Source organism: Bubalus kerabau, chromosome 2, assembly GCF_029407905.1.
Source record: "Bubalus kerabau isolate K-KA32 ecotype Philippines breed swamp buffalo chromosome 2, PCC_UOA_SB_1v2, whole genome shotgun sequence".
In the NCBI taxonomy this organism is placed as follows: domain Eukaryota; kingdom Metazoa; phylum Chordata; class Mammalia; order Artiodactyla; family Bovidae; genus Bubalus; species Bubalus kerabau.
In genome coordinates this window covers 173,411,905-173,436,094 of record NC_073625.1, presented here as the reverse complement: position 1 = coordinate 173,436,094, position 24,190 = coordinate 173,411,905, and the positions used below count along the sequence as shown (strand labels likewise).

At 40.2% G+C, this 24,190-nt stretch overlaps 1 protein-coding gene and 1 non-coding gene across 10 annotated transcripts; both read left to right on the top strand.

Annotated features, from left to right (window-relative positions):
- Positions 1–3,756: 3,756 nt before the first annotated feature.
- On the top strand, positions 3,757–10,900 carry RNF7 (ring finger protein 7). Of its 9 annotated transcripts, none has more exons than XR_008710745.1 (5): positions 3,763–4,123; positions 7,605–7,652; positions 8,667–8,783; positions 8,873–9,266; positions 9,981–10,900. XR_008710745.1 is itself a non-coding variant. In XM_055569497.1 (3 exons), exons 1-3 carry the CDS (start codon positions 3,949–3,951, stop codon positions 10,035–10,037), a joined length of 273 nt encoding a protein of 90 aa, XP_055425472.1. In that variant the 5' UTR covers positions 3,784–3,948; the 3' UTR covers positions 10,038–10,900. The 9 variants fall into 9 exon arrangements, 4 of the variants coding, with proteins under 4 accessions (XP_055425472.1, XP_055425470.1, XP_055425469.1 ...); XR_008710744.1 differs by having other exon boundaries at positions 3,765–4,116; XR_008710742.1 differs by lacking the exon at positions 8,667–8,783 and having other exon boundaries at positions 3,757–4,123; positions 8,876–9,266.
- Positions 10,901–16,545: 5,645 nt separating this feature from the next.
- Positions 16,546–16,653, top strand: LOC129645128 (U6 spliceosomal RNA). Its single transcript, XR_008711219.1, has one exon. It is a non-coding gene; the product is annotated as a U6 spliceosomal RNA (small nuclear RNA).
- Positions 16,654–24,190: the final 7,537 nt, after the last annotated feature.

Here is a 24,190-nt window from a genome sequence, read left to right as displayed (position 1 = left end):
TGAAAGTGCTTATGTGGAGAGATGCGCTAGTCATACTATTAAACAAAAAGAGCAGCCTGGAGAATAGTGAATGTGAAAATTTCACATTAAAATGAACTGGCATAATATGAGTTGGCAATTTCATCTCTGGGTTTATATATCCAAAAAATTTCAAAGCAAGATCACTAAGAGATAATTGTACACCTATGTTCATAAAGTGTTATTCATAATAATTAAATGATAGAAGCAACCCATGTATCCACTGATGGATGAATAGATCAGCAAAATGTGGTAGATACATACAATGGAATAGTATTCAGTTTTAAAAAGGAAGGAAATTCTGACACATGCTACAGCATGGGTGAACCTGGAGGACTTTATGCTGTGTACACTGTATAATTAGACAAAAAGACAAACACTGTATAATTCCAATTATGTGAGGTACCTAGATTACGCAAACTCAGAAACAGAAAGGAAAATGGTGGGTGCCAGAGGGACAAAGGCGAAAAGCAGAGTTGTTTAATGGGTATGGAATACAGTTTCAGTTTGGGAAGATGAACAAGTTCTAGAGATTGGTTGATAACAATGTGAATGTACTTGATGCTACTGAACTATATACACTTAAAAATGGTTAGAATGGGGATTTCCCTGGTGGCTCAGGGGAAAAAGAATCCACCCGCCAATGAAAGAGACAATGGTTCGATCCCTGATCCAGGAACATCCCACATGCTGTGGAGCAACTAAGCCCATGCACCCCAACTACTGAACCTATGTTCTAGAGTCCAGGAGTCACAACTACTGAAGCCCTTGCGCCCTCGAGTCTGTGCTACACAGCAAGAGAAGCCACTGCAATGAGAAGCCCGGGCACTGCAACTAGAAGAGCCCCCGCCTGCAAAGAAGACCCAGCACAGCCAAAAATAAGTACAAAAATAAAGTTTAAATCTTTAGGATGGTAAACTCTACGTTATATATATTTTACCACAATTTAAGTTTTTAAATGAGTTGATGTGTTACATGTCTGCTAGTATATATGTAGCAATTTCTGAAGAGTCTATTAATAGTACTTGCTTTTTTCCCATTGGATACTCAATTTACTATTTTAAGGTTTTTATCATTTATGAGCTGTCCATTAAAAAAAAAAAACACCTTACAATTGTTTGATGAACATCAGTAACAGCACTTAGGGATTGTTATATGACCTGGTGCCAAAAGAGAGGAAGAAACACAATAAGTGCCACGTGTCATGATTTTTCTGGGAGGAACGAATAGTGGCAAAGGATGGTCACTAAGGACAACAAGATGAGTGAGTTTTTCCTTAGTGCAGAAGCAATGTAGCTGGAACAGGTAGAGAGAAGTTCTGACCAATTTCAGAAATGTTAAAATATGAGGGGGGGGGGGAAAGACAGTCCTCGGTGTGTTTGGATGCCTGAGCTAACTAATCTGATGAGGTCTCAGTGAGAAGTGCTTAGGAAATGACACTAGAAAAGTGGATTGGTGCTATATTGCGGCAGGATTTAAGGGACCAACTGGCACATTTAGATTTTGCTGTAATGATAATGCAGAGCCGTGGAACATTTTGAGCAGGAGAGTGCTGGGTGGAAAAGGAGTATAGGAAAATTAAACAGGCACTTTAGATTGAATGCTAGAGTGGGGAGCAGAGATAGGAAGGAAGTCAGGACACAATAATCCAGGGGTGGGGAGGTGAGGTTCAGACTCAACACCAACAGGTACCACTCCTTCTTAATCATCCTCTGGCCTTTCATCTAAGGTCCCTCTTTTTCTCTTTCAAACTGCCCAGTTCCCACCAACTGGGGCATTTTTATCCTCTTCTGGTTCCAGTCTTTTTTTTTTTTTTTTAATTAATTATCTAGCATTTATAATCATTTATAGTCAGATATGCGGTAGCTTAATGTGAATGAAACATGTTCTGGATGGTTCATCTGGGTGTTTACAGACATTTTTGTCTGGCTCATGAAGTTACTGTGGTCAGATCTATATCTGCTACCACTACTACTGCTCTGTCCATTTGCCTTCTCCATTTACTTCCTGGCCTCCAAGGCCCCCCATCTCCCCCCCAGTTCAAACTTCACCTCTTCTATGAGGCTTTCCCTCACTCCATCTGTCTTGAGGAAGGTTTCTCTTACCCAACTGGACTTCCCCGGTGGCTCAGATGGTAAAGCGTCTACCTACAATGCAGGAGACCCGGGGTTCGATCCTTGGGTCGGGAGGATCCCTTGGAGAAGGAAATGGCAACCCACTCCAGTATTCTGGAGAAGGAAATGGCAATCCACTCCAGTATTCTTGCCTGGAAAATCTCATGGACGGAGGAGCCTGGTTGGCTACTGTCCATGGGGTCGCAAAGAGTTGGACACGACTGAGCAACTTCACTATCTACTATCTGTCTCTTACAGCACTTAATGCACCACTCAACAAACAGCACAAATGTGACCCTGTGTCCATATTTGTAATCTTACATTTTATTGTAATCTTACATTTTAATGCATCCTTGACTCCTCTGCCAGATTTCTGGAGTTTGGTTAGCCTAGACTCAGGGGCACCAGGCCTGACCACAGGAGATGAGGGAATGATGAGGCCCAATAAAAAGAGGTGGGAAGCTCTGAGTCCTAATCCTGACACAGCAGGTGGCCACCACTAGGTGGTAGTGGTGACCAAGCATCTTCCGGTCTCCGTGCCTCAGCTTCGGTATCTTTTAAATGATGATGTTATCTGCTTTGCTTGGGAAAACATAACAACATGACCCTGGGCTAGTAATAGAAGAACCCTAGTTTCCACTGTCCCCTTCTCAGAATAGCAGAATTACTTTTCTGAATTACTATAAATTACTTTTATAAATATAGCAGAATTACTATAAATTACTTTTTGGGACTTCATTATTCCTACATATAAAAAGTTAAACTAGATTTAAGTTTCTTAGAGTGTGGTCTCCTGGGTTCCTGGAATCCTTTCAGGGGACCAACAAGGTCAAAACTATTTACATATTTACATAACAGTATTCATAGCTATGAGCTTCCCTGGTAGCTCAGCTGGTAAACAATCAGCCTGTAATGCAGGAAACCCCGGTTCGATTCCTGGGTTGGGAAGATCCCCTGGAGAAGGGAATGGCTACCCACTCCAGTATTCTTGCCTGGAGAATCCTATGGACAGAGAAGCCTGGCGGGCTACACAGTCCATGGGATCTGCAAAGAGCCGGACACGACTGAGAGACTAAGCACAGCACAGCACTCATAGCTATTTCTCTTCATTCTCTCTTGTGAGTGTACAATATTGGTATTCTAAGGATAACTCGTAATGGATTTCTTACTGTTTTGAAGTGAATTAATATATTCAAATTTTTCCCGTTTTCTTAAAAAGGAAATACATATGTATAAGCGTGTATATGTACACATCCATCCTACACAAACAAAAATTCTTAAATGTCCTTAAGTAATTTTCAAGTGTAAAGGGGTCCCGAGACCAAAATATTTGAGAACCGTTGAACCAGATTCCTAGCTCGTCATTCATTCACTCAACAAATAACTGTCCCTTCCCGAGGCTGCATTTCTTAACGAAGGCGATGATCAAGAAATAGTCCCCGCTCCCAGGGCGTTTACATTTGAGAGGGACGAATATATCAACAAGACAACTTCTAAAAGCGGTGTCATGAAGACATAAAGCAGGACACGTGTTTCCACCGCGCAGGGTCGGCCCGGGGTCCCTCAGCCCGCTGAGCTTGCCGGGCGTTGGGGACGCGAGTACCGGGAACCAGCACACAGGGAAGCCGCTGGTGCCGGCGTACGGTGATGTCACTGGGCCGCGCCAGCCAATCGCGGGCGCTCCCCTGTCCTAGACCCCCGCGGCGGCCCGCGGCCTGCGGGCGGCGCTGTGGCCCGTCGGACGGCCCCACGGAGCCGCCATAGCCGCCCGCCTCCCACGACCCAACGTCTCCGTCGCCGGCTCCGCGCCGCCGCTATGGCCGACGTGGAAGACGGTGAGGAACCCTGCGCCCTGTCCTCTCACTCGGGGAGCGCAGGATCCAAGTCGGGCGGCGACAAAATGTTCTCTCTCAAGAAGTGGAACGCGGTGGCCATGTGGAGCTGGGACGTGGAGTGCGATACGTGCGCCATCTGCAGGGTCCAGGTGATGGGTAAGCGCAGCACGCGAGGCCCCGGCTGTGCTGCGGCCTCCGCCGGCCCGGCTTCGGGCGTAGGGGCTTGAAGGACCAAGCCTCCGAGAGACCGTTCCGGGAGGAGTAAGGGCGGGATCGCCTTGCCCCGGCCCCGGGAGACCACGGGCCATGTCCGAGCTGCCGCTGATCCGAGGGCTGCGGCCGCTGCCAGGGGCCGAGGGGTCGTTCAGCAGGCGACCTGTGCCGGGGACGGGTATTCTGGGGCAAAAAAGGGGTAGTAGGCAGGACAATTAAACAAGGTCATTTCCAGTAGTGATCGGTGTGATCACGACAATAAAAGTAGGTGATTTAACGGGAGCTGGGAGGAACCACTTCGGTTTGTGTGGCCAGCGACGGCACCCTTTTCCGAAAGCAAACCACACAGAGGTCAAGGTCAAGGCCCTGAGTCAGCGGGTCAGTCTGATGGTTCTGGTCACACACCAAAGTGATGCTCTGGAGTCATCTTCCCCCAAAATGACCACTAGTCGTGCTCTGGAGAGGCTCAGGGAAGACGAGTGTTCCTAGCCGTCCCCTTTCTGGATTGGCTACTGTTCTGCTGGCTTTTAAACCTGAATGATTCAAGATTGGTCAGATAGCGCTCGGTTCGCTTGAACTAGAAGAATGTAAACCCTTTTATTCAGAGACATGAAGCTTCATCTCTTAACTGGCCACTCCCCATCCTAGCATGCCATTTCTTGGAGAAGGGTGGTGTCCTCAAGTCCGGCCTTTATGGAAAGCCCTCTTTTGCAGACTTGTTACTTCTTTCTATGATATTTTTAATAAAAATATTGGACCAAGTGAAGCCTTTCAGAACAGCTTCATCTCGTTGTGTTTTATATGGTCTCTGTTTTAAGATCTTAGACGACCTTAAAACAGAGTTGCTGTTTAAATGCACGTTATATTTTTAAATAGGGCATTTAAAACTATAGCATTTAAGAGCGTCTTAAATGTCATTTCTTGAAGGTAGTTGGAGAAAACTGAGGCTTCTGTAGTTTGAAAACTTTGTGTCTTGCACTGAAAAATGAGACAGTTGGAGAAAATAACTTAAAAGTTGCTTTCCCTTCTTGAGCATTGAAAATTCAGACCTACCAGAAACAAGAGATTTCTCAATTTACTCTCTCTCTGGTATGCGCTTATGTTTTTTATTCGTAGGAATTTGTGTTAAAGAGAATTTGCAACTATGGGATTCAAATATTTTTTTTTTACTTTTTAAAAGAACTAGATTTCAGATGTGATCCACTTATTTTGTGTATCGGGTTTTTAGGTACTTAGTTTATGGGCCTGCAATACAGCCCCCTTGCCCTAACCCTTTCTTGAAAGCTAGAATCATAACTTCCAGTTTGTGGGATTTTTTTCTTTTTTAGTTTAAAATAATTTTCCTAAAAGAGCATTTTATTTTTCTCCCCAAAGAAAAATTTTAAAATAGTAGGTAGAAATGCAAAATATAATGGTTGAAAGTTTGCAAGAAATAAACTTTACTGGGATATTTAAGGTAAGTCAAAGTATGGGCTATAAATGACTCACTTCTCACATTAACTTTCTAATTATAACAAGTATTTGGCTACTGTGGATTAATGTTTCAGATTTACGACAGCTGTACTTTGGGTTCAGGAAAGTATTCTGGGCTAGACCTCTCTATTTTGTTTATGAGGTGTTAAAATCCATTTAGTGGTCAGGTGACAGCAGAAGGAAGTTTGTTTTCTGGCATCACTCTAGAAGGTGTTACTGTACTCCTTAGAAATGCTCTGTTTTAGATATTAAGAACATCATCAAAAAAAAATGTTTTCTTTTATCTGAAACTTTAGGAATTGTTCTCTGTTCAGGTCAGTTGTTGATAGTGAATCTAAATCAAACTGTAGGCATAATTCAGAGACTTCTAGATTCTATAAAAAGCCCACTTAATCCCGTGTCCTTGATATTTGAATTCATCTCATACACCTAAATGCTTTGTTATAACTTCTTGATCTAAGAGTTGCCAGTCAGCCCATTCTAATGTAGTTAACACACTCTTCCTTGGTTTCCACTCTGCCGCCTTTATTGTGAAAGGAGCAGCTAGCAAGCACCGGTGAGGAAGAGGGGACTAGGTTTGCTTGTACTGTGAAGGGATAAAGAGCCAGAGTAACCTTCCACAGCTATCGGTTAACTTGGACGTTTGACATAACCTTCTGGAGCCTTGTTTTCCTAACTTGTAAAAGAGACAGTTGGGATCATGAACTCTAATTCTGCGACTGCACAGAACCAGAGGCATGTCTTCCCCCTTAAATCATGATCCTTGAGGTATTTAATTGTTTACCTATCCGCTTTCCCATTTACTGGTGAGACCAGGGACCCAGACTTGGTCATTTTGGTGGCCCCCGGGCGTTACTCTTTGCACAGGGTAGGTACTCAGTAACTGTGAAATTGAAGAAAGCCTCAGGAGGCAGTGGTTGTTTTTAATCCACACTGAAGAGGCCAGGGTCGTGTGTTTTTTTAAGGGTAAGAGCGTGCAGAGAGGAGCAAACAAATGCCTGAGCATAATCCAGGGGAAGAAAAGAAGCAGGCTTCAACTCTATCCTGTTTCTATTTTTATCGAATTTTTCTCTAATTTATATTAAAATCTATTTTTTTTCCTGTTAGTTTGAACTTCCTTTCACCCAACTTTGACTGCTGTCAGCTAGTGAATGAGTCCATTTCTTTGGTTCCTAAAATATTCTATATTACCTTCTTCATCAAGCAAATGGTAGTACAGCCTGAATTCTGAAAATGTCTAGTATATCCTTTTGGTTCCCATTCCTCATGTTTACTCCCAGGTAATTTATTAAAATACTTTACCGTTGTTGGGTAAATGCATTGGGCTCAGATTATTTGTAAAGGGAGCATTTCCTTAAAAAAGAAAAAATAAGAGAGAAACCTAATATTTAGGGTTTTTTTAAATTTGATTTTTATGTAGGTTGTACAGTCACAACTTAAAAACTTGAGAAAGTATGCAGTGAAAAACCCCTTCCCAGTCCATCTCCTCCCAGGTGAACTTTATTATTAGTTTCTTGAATATCCTTGTAGAGTTTCTATATATATGTAAGCAAATACCAATATAGATGTGTGGCTTATTTTAAAGGATGTCTTGAAAATAAACTATGCGTAAAATTGATATGTGTGCATGTGTCCAGTGAGTAATATAGCGGAATATAGCATATTTTTCTCTAGAGGTTACATCCACTGTCAGGACATCTTTTCATCAGCGCTTGTAAAAATAGAGGGTCAGTAACCCTTGTGAAATTGCTCCTGGTCATAAGTAAATTAGTAGAGTGTCTTGTACTTGACTCATCTTTAAGCAGTTATGTTCAGATGAGAAATTAATAGTATGAGTCTTTTAATCTACATCTCTAACCCTTTGGGCCTTTTATTTGACTTTGAAGTGTGTGGGGTTTTAAAAATTGCATTCTGAGCATCAGAATAAGAATTGCTGTTTGTTTGCTTTCAGATGCCTGTCTTAGATGTCAAGCTGAAAACAAACAAGAGGATTGTGTTGGTATGTTGTCATTTTGTTCTCCTGCTTTTTCAACTGAAGGTTTTCTCTCAGTGGGGATGTTTGAATTTGCAATTAAGATTGGCTTTATCAATACACAAAAATAAACTGTAAAGCAGCGATTCATTATTAATGTAAAATGTGTTGGTTCTCAAAGGGTTTTAATAGGATTATCTGTAAGTCCTTTAATTGCTTGTAATTCAGAAGAATTGATTATATATTGTAGACATGGGCATGGTAAACGTTTTAATAATCAAAAAAGAAATATATTTTCTTCTATTAAGAAAAATATAAAATAAGGAATTTGCCAAAACATCCTTTAAATTTTGAGTATGTTACAGGTTAGTTTTGGTCAGTCAGGATTTTATTCTAACAAAGCATTTCAGTTTTCAGTACTCTTTTATGATCCAGTATTTAACTTTTCTACTAAGGTGAAAACAGTTCTAAATCTCCAGATTCCTTTGGATATAGTTTATAGATAGAAATCTGTTAAATTTTACTTACATGTGGTACTACAGTAGTTGTCTTAGGGAAAAAAAAAAGTTGTCTTAGGTTAAATATTGTAAGCAACTCAGATTTTTATGCCCTAGCTCTTGAGGTCATCACTTCTAAGATTGCTATATAAAAGTATATAAAGATTTTCCTGGAATGAAAGGTTAACTTTGTACTTTTGTTTATGTGGTTTTCATACAGCTTCTGAATGATTCATGTAGTTTTAATCAAATCCTGTTTCTTTCTTCTGAAAGACTTAAAATGAGTCCCCCTAGCTTCCAACCCCTACAACCAATGTTCATTAAAAGTTTTTTTTTCTTTTTCATTGTTCTGTTATATAGCTAAGTTGGTCAAGCAAGGGACAAATGAAGCCCATGTTTGAGGTTGTATTCCGTATTATGGGTGGTTTCCCTTGATTTAAATTTTTTCTTTGATGCTGTTTTAAAAATATTAATTTAATTGAGAATTGTGAGGGGTAGGCCAGCTTTCTTTGATCATAGAGAGGCCCTTCTTTTCTTGAAATAGCCCTGTCTTTCAAAGCCAACCACTTTGAAAATTCCATTCTGTTTGTCACATGAGGAACTGCACTGCCTATGAATAACTTAACACAGATCATCACCACTTCCAGAAAACAGTTCAGAGGTACCACTAATAATGTTTTTTAGAAGCATGCCACCTATTTATAATAGTCTGCTATGAGCTAAAAACATTTAAAACTCATTATATCTTAGTAGATAAAACTCAGAAGGGTCTTCCCTGGTGGCTCAGTGGTAAGAAATCCCCCTGCCAGTGCAGAAGACAATGTTTGATCCCTGGTCCAGCAGGATCCCACGTGCCGTGGAGCAACTAAGCCCATGTGCCACAACTACTGAGCCTGTGCTCTGGAGCCCGGGAACTACAGATGCGGAAGCCCGAACACCTAGAGCCTGTGCTCTGTAACAAGAGAAACCATGGCAATGAGAAGCCCACGCATCGCAACTAGAGAGTAGCCTCTGCTCGACACAATTAGAGAAAAAGCCCAAGCAGCAACAAAGACCCAGCACAACCAAAAATAAAGAAAGAAAATTTAAAAATCAGGAGGACATTTTTTAATAAACTAACTTAAAGGCCCAAAAGGTCTCCAAGGTCAGTGCATGAGTGGAGTGGTTTGGGATCTAAGGAAGACTCATCTTTTAGGGCTTCCCTAGTGGTGCTAGTAAAGAACCTGCCTGCCAGTGCAGGGGGCACAAGAGATGTGGGTTCCATCCCTGAGTCTGAAAGCTCCCTTGGATAAGGGCCTGGAAATCCACTCCACTATTCTCGCCTGGAGAATCCCATGGACAGAGGAGCCTGGCAGGCTACAGTCCATAGGGTTGCAAGGAGTCAAATACAAGTGAACCGACTTAGTACACACACAGGTCTTTTAATCTCCCAACGTGAGAAAGGCTGACAGCATGTGGAGCTATGTAGGAGTGGGAAGCCACCCCAGCATCCTCAGATTCCAACAGTGATGTCAGGTTTCCAAGCATGGTGCCTTACCTCATTGTTTTTTTCATTTGGCTGCACCGTTGTGGCATGAGGAATCTAGTTCCCTGAACAGGGATTGAACCCCGGGCCCCTACATTGGGAGCGCAGAGTCTTAGCCACTGGACCACCAGGGAAGTTCCCTTACCTCATTTTTAAAGTGTAATGTCTATATGTAAGGTTCTTTTTCTTTATGACTAAAAAAAATTTATTTTGGCCAGTTAACCATCTTTAAGATTATGAACCATAATTATTACATAACAAAATAGAATTTTGAGTTCAGTAAGTTAAATTGAAATATGTAATGTCAGATATTCTTTTTTTTTTTTTTCCAAGTGGTCTGGGGAGAATGTAATCATTCCTTCCACAACTGCTGCATGTCCTTGTGGGTGAAACAAAACAATCGCTGCCCTCTCTGCCAGCAGGACTGGGTGGTCCAGAGAATCGGGAAGTGAGAGCAGCCAAAGGTGTTCTTCAAGCAGTCAGTTGTTCGGAGCCCTGGTGGATCTTGTTATCAAGTGCCCTACAGAGGCTAGAACTCTCCAGGGGACTAAGTCTTGGAATAGGAGATGGATCTGTGGTCTTTGGGGACTCATCAAAGACATGGTTTGGCCTTTTTCAGTTTTATTTTCAGAAATTCTCTACAATTAAGATAATTTATTAAGGATGGTCTTTCCTACCTCTGTGGTATGTGTCTCACACACTGCTTAGAAGTGCTATAAGGGAGAGGACTATAAATTGAACAACCTTCATAATTTACTTACCGATATCCAAGGAGTTATTGAAGCGGTTCCGTTCAGAAGAGAATTTTTTGCATGCTTATGGTTGATCAATTTTTTTAAAAGACAATGTTATAGTAACAAATAAAGTACAGTTTAAAACCCAGTTCTTATCCTTAATGTGTTCCTAATATTTATTTTTGGCAGGGGGGAGGATACTTAATGAAATTTTTATTTGATATAATTTTAAGTTTGGACCAGGGAACAGGGTAAATAAAATTTAACCTTTGGGTATATGGGATTTCGAGTGTCTTTATAATCCTCTCTCTCGACTCATCAAGAAAACCTAGATCTGCACTCACCTAGTGAGTGGTAAAGGACAGAAGTCTTTTCAGCTTCTGGTTGTATTGTGTTATAATTTAACTGTGTTTTAGGGGGAATGTTAACAAGGGGGAAATGTTTACCATTGTCACACTGGGTCAAAAAGTTAACTTTACCACATGATGTTTTAATAAATGGTTTATTCTGTTTACCTCATTTGAATTGTCATTATTGCAAGTTTATGCTCAACTTTCAACTTAAACTAATTTGGCAAGTGAATGCTTTTGGTTAATTTGAAAAAATATTCATTTGTTCTTTCTTTGGTAATAATAAAATTATTAATAACTTTATTACCTACAAACATAAATGTAAGAAAATACTTAAATTTTATCAATTCACATGCAATGGAAATAGGATAATTTAGGAGCCACAAGTTCATTTTGAATTTTTTCATAACATAGGCTATTGCTATGCATTTGGCCAACTAAAATCTTAAAATCTTGAAATCTTAATCATTCACTTCTGCAGTTGTGGAGTTTGCCAGTCTGAATCTTTTTGAGTCTAAGGAATGTGGATACATAAAAGAATATTAAAAGTATAAAAATTAAAAATTAGAATTCTATATGCTTTCAACTTACTATGTATTAGATTTCTTGTAAATTTTGCTTTATTGTTTTTTTCACAATTAGCTACTGAAAGAATTAATTACAATATACAACTATGTTTATACTTTGTTAATGTTTGGACCAATTGAATGTGTTTCTTATTGTGCAATAAGCTATTTTAGCTTCTCTTTTACCTTCTTAAAAGGTGGTGTCTATAAAATGTGAACCAAATATTTGGCTCTGCAATGAAGAGAGAAATAGTAAGAATGTTTAGTAAGAATGTTGAGTTATTTCAGTCTGTATGACAGTATGTAAATGAAATCTGGAGAATGGTGGTAATAAGTTGATTTTCCACACAGCGAAACCTCAGGCCCACTTCCTAACAAAGCTCTGTTTCTATTACACATCAGCATCTGAGGGTAGAAGAGGAGGAGGGACTGGGACAATGCAGCCCTGATCCTACCCATCTGGGATGATACCAGCTCACCCGCATAGCCATCTGAAAGTTGAATATACGTTGTTTCATCAGAAAGGGCACACTGTGACATGAGTTCCAGTGCAGAAGTTAAGCATTGAACAGGTTTTTCTTTCCATTTGGTTAAACAATGTTGAATTTTTCTTCACTAAGGGACGCCGTCTCTGGGGTCACACAGAGTCGGACACGACAAGTGACTTAGCAGCAGCAGTGTATTGGAAACACATCTGTGAGCTTGGGCTATTTAATTTTCTATCTCTGCAAGTTGTATTCTTGTATTACAGCTGACATCTAAGAAGATATCATCCTACCAAACCTATTACTTGCTTTTTAATAAAATATGTCCTCTTTACTCTCCTGCAGTAAACCAACGTAAATGTCTCCACACATAATTAAAATGTATATAGTAATAATTGAATTGTAATATAAGGTAGAAATGAAAGTATAATTCATTTCTTTTTCAGTATGTAAATTCTTAGACACAATTACACCAGAAGACCTAATGAAGTAGGCTGATGAGCGTGTCTGTGTGTGGTGTGTGTGTGTGTGATCACTGCAGGAAGACAGCAACAATGTAGACTGCTGTGACCCAGAAAGGTGAGCTTTTCCATTAATATGACGTTTTCCTCCCCAAATGGTGGATTGTGCTAGTCAAGTTCTGAACAAAACAAATGTACGATCTTGATTTACATTTTAACTGCATATTTGGTAACTTCAGTGGATTTTAAAGCTAGGCAGAACTGTGCTTTGTGTCTACATGTAGAAAGAAATCAGGTTCTAGCCACAGATAATCAGATTTTTCAACTACATGAGTGGACATTTGAAAGTCATGTAGGATGTTGAACTGTGTTCTTCCTGTGAGACTCTACACTACAAGATATCACACTTCCCTGGCCTCCACTCACCAAACACCGGTGCTGCCATCCAAAGAAAACATTTCCAAACCATCCCCTTCACAGGTAGCAGTGACTCTTTGGGGGGACACTGGTTTCAGTGCTTGTACTGGCAATTGCCGTGTATACTTTGCTGCCACTATTTTGGAGAAACATGCTAATACAACACAGAAGATACATTGTTTTAAATATATAGGATTCAGAATCTTGAATAGCTGCTATTCTAAATAGAGCCAAATCTTACTGATCCGTGCCCTCATCTCTAAAGGTGTGAACCACTATTAAATTAGTGCGAAATACCTAGCATACATGTGATAGTGAATATTCACTTTAGGCTTAAAGAATAAACCTTAAATTATTTAAGTGACGCTAATATAGAAAGCATTTAGGATCAGAAAAAAGTGTTTTAAGTGTTCCTGTAGAAGTTTAGTAGACATCTGATAAGAAAGGAAATATTAAAACAATGCTTTGTTGCTTTTTAGAATATTGCCAAGGGCTATCTTTGAGTAATTCTCTGAAAAGAAAGAAAAATTCCATGTTTACTTTAGTGAGTCCTTATTTTTAAAAATATTACTGATTTGGATGTAAGGAAAATTAGAATTAAATACAAATAAATGTAAGTTATTTCTATATTGGATGTTTGAATGGTATAACAAAATACATGAGAAAAGCTTACATAATGGTTCCTCTATAGCCATCTTTATGTCATTCCATTTCTACCACGGTCAGGTTTTGTTCAGCAAAAATATGTCTTACAGGAAAAGTCTTTTCTCTACATGTTGATATTGAGTTTAAAGCCTGAGAGCTGAAACTCTAGTGCCAGAACACCTGGATTTGCATCCCAGTGCCAACATTTTCTTGTGTGACCTTAACAAGTTGCTTCTCCCTTTACTTAAGTTTCCTCATGTACAATGTAGATAACAATAACGATACCGCCCTCACCAGATCGTTTTGAGGACTGAAGACCAAATGTGTTAATACAAATGTCAAACTGAAAACAGCTCCTAGTGCATGGTAAGTGCTGCTGTTACTTCATTTTAGTGATTTCTGGAAGATGCTTTAACAGAAGTGGAACTTTAAAAAATAATGTGCTTTTAGTTATGGGGCAAAACATTCCTAACTGTTCTGAATAAAAGTATTCTGAGGAAAAATTGTTACAAACAGATTGCTTGTAGCACTGTGAGCTTTTGTGGAGGATGGTAATGAGACCTTCATGACTTGCCTGTTACATTTTTTTCTAATCATTCACGTCAAGATTTCTAGATTTTATATTAAAAGGTTTGGTAAATGTTGAGCTCTCTTTAATTTTAGGTTTCCCATCTCAGAAATATTTCATCAGCCTTACAGATATGACTATAGCAGTACATTTAAAAATTTTTATTGAATTACAGTTGATTTACAATGTTGTGCAATGGCACCCCACTCCAGTACTCTTGCCTGGAAAATCCCATGGACGGAGGAGCCTGGTAGGCTGCAGTCCATGGGGTCGCTAGGAGTCAGACACGACTGAGCGACTTCACTTTCACTTCTCACTTTCATGCATTGGAGAAGGAAATGGCCACCCACTCCAGTGTTCTTGCCTGGAGAATCCCAGAGACAGAGGAGCCTGGTGGGCTGCCGTCTATGGGGTCGCACAGCGTCAGACACGACTGAAGCGACTTAGCAGCAGCAGTAGCAGCAGTTAATTTCCGCTGTACAGCAAAGTGATTCAGTTTTGTGTATGAAAGTAGTAGTCACTCAGTTGTGTCGGACTCTTTGCAACTCCATGGACTGTAGCCCACCAGGCACCACTGTCCTTGGAATTCTCCAGGCAAAAATAATGGAGTGTTGCCATTCCCTTCTCCAGGGGTTATTCCCAACCCAGGGATCAAACTCAGGTCTCCTGCATTGCAGGCAGATTACCTCTGAGCCACCAGGGAAGCCCATATAAAGTTCTCTGTGATGCATAGGACCTTGTTGTTTATCCATTCTATGTTTAATACTTTGCATCTGCTAATCCCGAACTCCCAGTTCTTCCCTCCCTCCTCACACCTCCCCCTTGGCAACCACAAATCTGTTCTCTGTTATCAAGCAGTACATTTTTCAACCACTTGATTTGGGGCATATCCACACATTAAGAAAAATCTATCTTTTTTGATTGCTCTCAGTTTTCATCTTCCTAGATTTTCTAGGAATAAGCTTTACGATCAATCTGATACTTTCTCTTGCCCATGCACTTGATAAACCTGAGTCAACGGTTGAAACTCAAGCTGCTTTTCCTAGGTTGGCTGAAAACAAGCTTTCCTGAGTGGCTGTAGCTGCCATGCAGCATAGTAGTAAGACCGCCTGTTTTGAAGCCACTCAGCCTGGCTTGGAATCGTAGCTGCATCTGTGTGATATTGCACAAAGTCCTTAACTTCTTTGTGCCTATTTCCTCACCTAAAATGGAATAACAATATTAGCTACCTCATAGAGCTGCTATGAAGATTAAATGAATTAGTGATGTTAACTGCCTAGAACAATGCCTGAAACAGAGTACACACTCAATAAATGGTAGCCATCTTTGTATTGGATTGGCCAAAAGCTTCCTTCGGATTTTTCTGCAAGATGTTACAAAAAACCTGAAGGAAGTTTTAGCCAACCCAGTAGGTCACTACTGCCATTGCCGATCTCTGCCTTAATCAGAGAATGGCCTTTCAGAAAGGTTTTATTGTTTGCTTTTTGTAAGAATCCTGACGTTTGTGTGTGCCTACAATGTGTAAGGAACTGTCAACGTGGGTTTTTAGAAGAATGGTTTTCAACCTTTTATTTTTTAACCACCTCAACACATCTGAAAAGCACATTTCATCAGTAACAATGGGATCTCCCAGAAAGATTCTCAAAATAGGATGTGTGTAGCAGACAGGCAGGGAGGAAGATTAGGAAAAACTGCCCAGATGACAATTTTAGGTGAAAATTTTGGAACTGGGACTACCCTGGTTGTCCAATGTTGAGACTCCAAGCTTCCAATCTGAGGGGCTCGAGTATCATCCCTGATTGGGGAACTAAGATCCCACATGCTACTAACTCACCTCGGCCAAGGGAAGAAAAAAAAATGGAACTATTTTAGCACAGATGAAATGTTCTATGCCAGTTGAATTTTATCCTAGCCTGTAAGAAGATGCCTACTGTCTTAACTTATTGGGACTTACAAAGAAAATATAACTAAATTCTTTATACCAAAATTTTAGTGTAATAGAATAATCATAATTCTTGCCAGACCACCAGGGATGTGACTTTATAAATCCAAATAATACATAGCATAAAACAAGCTTTGTGCGGTTGTTATAATAGCAATTCTTAGACCTTTATTGTACATTAAACCCTACAATGCTAATGCCTACTCTGCTATTTCTCTACTTTTATAAAAAGTTATATATAACATTGTAAATGTGTGTGCACACTCAGTCGTGTCCAACTCTTTTCGACCCCATGGACTAGCCCGCCAGGCTCCTCTGTCCATGTAATTTTCCAGGCAAGAATACTGGAATGGGTTGCCATTGCCTCCTCCAGGGGATCTTCCCAACCCAGTCTCTTGCATCTCCTGCATTGGCAGGCAGATTCTTTACCACTGTGCCACTTGGGAATAACATTACATATTTATAATAAAATTTTATTATTTATTGCTTGGCATACCAATAGAAGGAATTTGAATACAAATAAGTTTTCTGTTTTCAGAGGTAGCAGGTCTGTTAGGGAATGTTAGATTTACAACAGCATTGTGGAGTAGAATGTAATGTACCTTCTAAGAGACACTCAGTGCTCTAGGAATTAGAAGAGACAGAACACATTCTCTCGCAACATATAGAGTACAGTCAGCCGTCCATATCTGCGGCTCCTACATCTAGGATTCAGCCAACCAGGTCAAAAGTATTCTCAAAAAACAAGTTACAGAATGCTACAAAAATGATACAGAGAAGATTAGTATGGCCCCTGAGCAAGAATGACATGCCAATACATGAAGCAGTCTATAGTTTTCAGTCACAAAAAAAAAAAAAAAAAAAAAAATCTCCAAAAAGACATTGCCTTCGGTTCTATCAACACTGCACACACCCTCATATTTGCCTGGTAGTATCCTTCTATGTAAGGTAAGGGGAGAAGGGGGGCCTGCCTATGGGCGAATCAGACTCCCTTAAGGAAGAAAGCATGTGAAATCATTTCTTTCTTGAAGGGTATAGATCTGCGCTGTTTAGTAGTGTCCCTACTGCAGTCATCAAGGCAGTATGATACTAGCACAAAAATAGAAATATAGAACAATGGAACAAGACAGAAATCCCAGAGATAAATCCACGCACCTATGGTCTCCTTATCTTTGACAAATGAGGCAAAAATATACACTGCAGAAAAGACAGTCTTTTCAATAAGTGGTGCTGGGAAAACTAGGCTGCTGCTGCTGCTGCTAAGTCGCGTCAGTCGTGTCCGACTCTGTGCGACCCCATAGACAGCAGCCCACGAGGCTCCGCCATCCCTGGGATTCTCCAGGCAAGAGTACTGGAGTGGGGTGCCATTGCCTTCTCCGGGGAAAACTAGGCAGCTACATGTAAAAGAATGAAATTAGAACACTTCCTAACACTAGACACAAAAATAAATTCAAGATGGATTAATGACCTAAATGTAGGACCAGAAACTATAAAACTTCAGGGAAAACATATGCAAAACACTCTGACAGAAACCACAGCAATACCCCTACTAGTGTAATGGGACCCAATTATTCTTAAAAGCTTTTGCACAATTAAGGAAACTATAAGCAAGGTGAAAAGGCAAACCTCAGAACAGGAGAAAATAATAGCAAATGAAACAATTGACAAATACGTAAACTCCAGAATATACAAGCAGCTCATGGAGTTCAATACCAGAAAAACAAACAACCCAATCAAAAAGTGGGCAGAAGACCTAAACAGACATTTCTCCAAAGACATACAGATGGCCAATAAGCACGAAAAGATGCTCAGCATTGCTCATTATTAGAGAAATACAAATCAAAACTACAATGAGGTATTATCTCACACCTGTCAGAATGGCCATCATCAAAAAGTCCACAGACAATCAATGCTGGAGAGAGCGTGGAGAAAAGAGAACACTTTTGCACTGTTGGTGGGAATGCAAATTGATACAGCCACAATGGAGAACATATGGCTATTCCTTAAAAAACTAGGAATAAAACAACCATATGATGCAGCAACCCCACTACTGGCCTTATAACCTTACCTTATAACCAATTATGTCTTTTTCATAATTGAATAAGACACATGTTCACTGCAGCATTATTTACAATAGCTAAGACATGGAAGCAGCCTAGATGTCCATTGACAGATGAATGGATAGGGAAGTTATGTTACATATATACAATAGAATATTATTCAGCTATAAAAAGGAATGCATTTGAGTTGGTTCTAAAGAGGTGGAGGAACCTAGAGCCTATTATACAATGTGAAGTTAAGTCAGAAAGAAAGACAAATATTGTATATTAATGCATATGTATGAAATCAAGAAAGATGGTACTGATGAACCTATCCACAGGGCAGCAGTGGAGATGCAAAGAACAGGCTTTTGGATACAGCTGGGGAGAAAGAAGGTGGGATGATTGAGAGAGTAGCATTGAAACATACATATTACCATATGTAAAGTAGATAGCCTGTGGGAATTTGCTGTATGACAAAGGGAGCCCAAAGCCAGTGCCCTGTGACAACCTAGAGAGGTGGGATGGGGAGGGAGGTAGGCGGGACGTTCAGGAGGGAGGGGACGTATATATACCTATGACTGATTCATGTTGGTGCATGGCAGAAAACCATCACAATATTGTAAAGTAATGATCCCCCAATTAAAAATAAAAGGCTGTAAAAAAAAAAAATAGTGTAGCTGCTAGCCAATAAATTTAAATTAATTAAAGTAAAACTTTAAATTCAGTCCTTTAGTTACACCAGCCACATTTCAAGCACCCAGCAGTCACATGTGGATGATGGCTTCCATACTGGATATCACAAACAGAACATTTCCCTCATGCAAGAAAGTTCTGTTGGACAGTGTTGGTATAGACCATCCATTTTATAAGGTCTTTCCATCAGAATGGGTCTTTCCATTAGGTCTTTCCATGGGAGCCTTAGGTATATTAAATTCTGTTTTAAGTGTCCTTCCACCTTCCCTTTAAAAGATTATCTCTGGAAACTAGAATGTTGAACATGAGCCTTATTTTACTAATTAAATATTATCCTTGGCAAAAAAGAAAGAATTAAACATTTTAAAAATATGTTCTTAAAAAAAATAAAAATAAATAAAAATATGTTCTTTTTGAAGTATAGCTGATTTACTGTGTTGTGATAATTTCTACTATTATAGCAAAGTGATTCAGTCATATATATATATACACACACACACACGCACGCACGCATGAAAGGTGGCTCAGACGGTAAATGTGGCTCAGGTGGCTCAGACAGTAAAGAGTCTGCCTACAGTGCAGGAGACCTAGGTTCGATCCCTGGGTCAGGAAGAGCCCTGGGAGAAGGAAATGGCAACCCACTCCAGTATTCTTGCCTGGAAAATTCCATGGACAGAGGAGCACGGCAGGCTACAGTTCATGGGGTAGCAAAGAGTCGGACATGACCGAGTGACTAAGATGATATGCCTATATACTTTTCCATTATGGTTTCTCACATAAATCATATGTATTTTACTGTGCTATACAGTAGGAGCTTGTTGTTTATCCATTCTATGTATAATAGTTTGCATCTGCCAATGCCGAACTCCCACTCCATTCCTTCCCCACCCCACCTACCCTTGGCAAGCACAAGCCTGTTCTCTATGTCTGTGAGCAAGTTTCTGTTTCATAGATACATTCATTTGTGTTGTATTTTAGATTCTATTAATACATATAAGTAATATTGTATAGTATTTGCTTTTTTATTTCTGATTGACTTCACTTAACATGATAATCTCTAGGTCCACCCATGTTGCTGTAAATGGCATGATTTCATTCTTTTTATGGTTCAGCAATAGTCCATTATATATATAATATATATATTATATTATATATATATAAGGGCAATGGCACCCCACTCCAGTACTCTTGCCTGGAAAATCCCATGGACGGAGGAGCCTGGTGGGCTGCAGTCCATGGGGTCGCTAGGAGTCGGACACGACTGAGTGACTTCACTTTCACTTTTCACTTTCATGCATTGGAGAAGGAAATGGCAACCCACTCCAGTTCTTGCCTGGAGAATCCCAGGGACGAGGGAGCCTGGTGGGCTACTGTCTCTAGGGTTGCACAGAGTCAGACACAACTGAAGCGACTTAGCAGCAGCAGTAGCAGCAGCATATATATATATACACACATATATATATATATATTTTTTATGCTGCCAAATTGCTTCAGTCATCTCTGACTCTTCGCGACCAAAGAGCTGTAGCCCACCAGGCTCCTCTGTCCATGGGATTCTTCAGGCAAGAACACTGGAGTGGGTTGCCATGCCCTCCTCCAGAGGATCTTCCTGACCCACATCTCTTTCATCTCCTTCATTGGCAGGCAGGTTTTTTACCACTTGCACCACATGGGAAGCCCCATATAGTTGTCATGCGATCCTGCAATCCTATTCCTGGTCATATCTGTAAATTCAAGTTCCTGCTTCTGTGTCCTTGGTAGATTTATAGCAATGGGGCATTTGGCAACGCCCGGAGACGTTTGCAGTTGTCACAGCTAGGATTGGGGGCTACTGGGATGTAGTGGGTAGAAGCCAGGGATGCTGCTAACCACTCAACAGAGCACAGGACAGTCCCTTACAACAAAGGATTATGGGGCCCCATAGCACCGGGGTTGAGAAATCCTGGTTAATGCTAATTTGTATACATTTTGATCATTTTTTTGAGAAGGTAGAATTCCCTATTAGAAGCCTGTTGAAACATGGTCAGTAACCATGATAAACCTTGTATAACACTATGTGCCAAATTCTCTTCTAAGAGCTTTACATGTATTAACTCATTTAATCCTCCCAAAACCCTTCTCTGTTATCATTAACTCTTTTTTTTTTTTTAAGCTGAGGAAACATAGACACAAGAGGCTAAGTATTGCTATGGACTAAATTGTGTTCCCCCAAAATTAATTTATATGTTCTATCCTATGGAAATGATGAACTTTTAAGAAGGGAAAGACATCTGTGTGTGTGTGTGTGTGTGTGTGTGTCTCCTCCTACCCTGGCACTCCTATATGCCCTGAGAAAAGGCCATGTGAGGACACAGTGTCTTAGTCATCTGCAACCCAACGAAAGCCCTCACCAGACACTGACGCTGATGTCTTAGAGTTTCCAGCCTTCAGAACTGTAGAAATACATTTCTGAGATACTGAGAAAATGCGTTCCTGTTGTTTAAGCTACCCAATCTATGGTATGTTGTTAAGGCAGCCTGAGCTAAGACACCTGCCCAACTTTAAAACACCAGGGAATGAAAGGCAGGATGAAAATCCAGGCAGACTGGTTCCAGAATCTGTGTTTTTATCACTAGCCCGTATTATCCCAGTGGGCTTCCCTGGTGGCTCAGTGGTAAAGAATCCACCTGCCAATGCTGGAGAAGTGGCTTCAATCCCTGGGTCGGGAAGATTCCCTGGAGAAGGAAATGGCAACTACAGTATTGTTGCCAGGAAAATCCTATGGACAGAGGAGCCTGGCAGGCTATGGACCATGGGGTCGCAAGGAGTCGGACATGAATTAGTGGCTAACACTTTTCACTTTATATTATCCTAATAGAATACCTTATTTGAACATATTTTTCTCCAAAATTGCTTTTCTAAAGTTTGTTCACACATTTCTGTTTTCAGTTCTGCGAAGATTCTTCTCGATTTATAACTGTGTTTTAGGGTGGTATATTCTGCGGTTATATTGGCTAAGCCATTTCACTGTGTTCTCTACCATTTTATTGCGTCCTGCATCATTTTATTGTGCCCTAGCATACTGCTGCCATATATGACCTAAATTCAAACACTCAAAAGAGGTACAAACTATTATGTATAAAATAAACCCAAAGACATATTGTACAACACAAGGAATATAGCCAATATTTTATAGTAACTATAACTGGAGTATATAACCTTTAAAAATCACCATATTGTACACCTGTAACATATAATATGGTATATCAACTATACTTCAATAAAAGTGAAAAAAATTCAGAAGTTCATATGCTGAAAAAGGAGTTTATGTTTGCTTAAAAAGAGTAGGTGCTTATGACAAAATCTTTGGCTTAAAAAAGTAATATATTAAAGTGGTACATTTTTCATAAATGGTCAAATAATACTGAAGCAGGTTATTATTAGTACTAGATTTATCAGTGTTTTAAAATTTGGTTTGTTGTTTAGTCACAACCCCATGGACTGTAGCCCACCAGGCTCCTCTGTTCATGGGATTTCCCAGGCAAGAATACCGGAATGGGTTGCCATTTCCTTTTCCAGGGGATCTTCCCAACCCAGGGATTGAACCCTTGTATCCTGCGTTGGCAGGCAAATTCTTAACCACTGAGCCACAGGGAAGCCCAAAAGTTTATTTTGTTGCTGTTCAGTTACTCAGTCATGTCCGACTCTTTGCCGCCCATGAAGTGATGGGACCAGATACCATGATCTTCATTTTTTGAATGTCGAGTTGTAAGCCAGCAGCACACCAGTTTTCCCTGTCCTTCACCATCTCCTGGAGTTTGCTCAAACTCATGTCCATTGAGTCAGTGATGCCATCCAACCATCTCATCCTCTGTCATCACCCTCTCCTCCTGCCTTCAATCTTTCCCAGCATCCTGGGCTTTTCCAGTGAGTCAGCTCTTCGCATCAGGTGGCCAAAGTATTGGAGCTTCAGCTTCAGCATCAGTCCTTCCAATGAACTTTCAGGGTTGATTTCCTTTAGGATTGACTGGTTTGATCTCCTTGCAGTCCAAGAGACTCTCAAAAGTCTTCTCCAGCACCACAGTTTGAAAGCATCAGTTCTTTGGCATTCAGCCTTCTTTATGGTTCAACTCTCACATCCGTACGTGAGTACTGGAAAAATCATAGTTTTGACTGTATGGACCTTTGTCAGCAAAGTAATGTCTCTGCTTTTTAATATGCTGTCTAGGTTTGTCATAGCTTTTCTTCCAAGGAGCAAATGTCTTTTAATTTCATGGCTGCAGTCACCATCTACAGTGATTTTGGAGACCAAGAAAATAAAGTCTGTCACCCCATTGTTTCCCCATCTATTTACCATGAAGTGATGGGACCAGATACCATTATCTTCATTTTTTGAATTCCAAGTTGTAAGCCAGCTTTTTCACCCTCCTCTTTCACCTTCATCAAGAGTCTCTTTAGTTCCTGTTTGCTTTCTGCCATAGGGTGGTGTCATTTACATACCTGAGATTATTGGTATTTTTGAGATTGAGATTATTGAGATTATTTCACATGATGTACTTTGCGTATAAGTTAAATAAGCAGGGTGACAAAATACAGCCTTGATGTACTTCTTTCCTGATTTGGAACCAGTCTGTTGTTCCATGTCCGGTTCTAACTGTTGCTTCTTGAACTGTATACAGGTTTCTCAGGAGGCAGGTCTGGTGGTCTGGTATTCTCATCTCTTTAAGAATTTTCCGCAGTTTGTTGTGATCCACACACTTAAAGGTTTTAGGATGGTCAATGAAGCAGATTTTTTTTTTTTTAATTCTCTCGCTTTTTCTATGATCCAGTGGATGTTGGCAATTTGATCTCTGGTTTCTCTGCCTTTTCTAAATCCAGCTTGTACATCTGGAAGTTCTGGGGCAAATAATATGCTGAAAAATGTTAAGCCCTTCTTCCCATGTAAAAGTATAATTATGTCTCAAGACTTGGAGTTCCTGGAAAACCTAGTTATATCCTTAATAAGTCAGGTTTAACAAATAGATAATGGTGCATAATGTAGAGTTAATTGCATGTTTGTTCTGGTATCTTTTAAACACTAGTTTAAAAGCTGGCAATACATTTGGCAGCAAATATCAGAAAACCTGAGCACATTTGCTTTAAAAGATGGGGGGTAATTGTCTCACAATGAGAAGGCCGGGGTAGGAAGCAGGGCTAGTACCATGGTCGGTGACGCTATGAGGAGCCAGACTCTCTCCTTTCTGTCCTTGACATCTTTATCTTAAAATCTCATTCTCACGCCCTCTCCCCCATGGTCCTAGGATTGCTGCTGTTCTGCATGCCTCATATTCACATTCTTGGGGAAAAGTGAGGAAGTGTGGGGGAAGGATTTTTTTTTCCTTAAGGAGACTTTGACTTTTACTTGGGAAGAGCCACCCTTCCCACTGCCTTTAGTCTATTTCTCATTGGCCAGAATTTTGTCACACAGCCCCTTCTAAAGCAAAGGGAAAGGGAGATAAAGTTTGATTTTCCAATTAGCCTCCAATTAAAATAAATAAATTTATATTAAAAAAAGTTTGACTTTCCAACTTTTACAGTAGAGGAATAAAAAAGGAAAAGTCATTGGGAACAGGTGTCGGATGAATCAACCTATATCATCTGCCACAATTCACGTTAGCAAGT

Excerpts from the sequence above, each read along its gene's own strand:
- RNF7 (XM_055569494.1), top strand. The coding sequence starts at position 3,949 with ATGGCCGACGTGGAAGACGGTGAGGAACCCTGCGCCCTGTCCTCTCAC. Across the intron at positions 4,124-7,604 it reads CTGCAGGGTCCAGGTGATGG|ATGCCTGTCTTAGATGTCAA; the intron begins GTAAGCGCAGCA and ends GTTTGCTTTCAG. Across the intron at positions 7,653-10,069 it reads CAAACAAGAGGATTGTGTTG|GACTGGGTGGTCCAGAGAAT; the intron begins GTATGTTGTCAT and ends CTCTGCCAGCAG.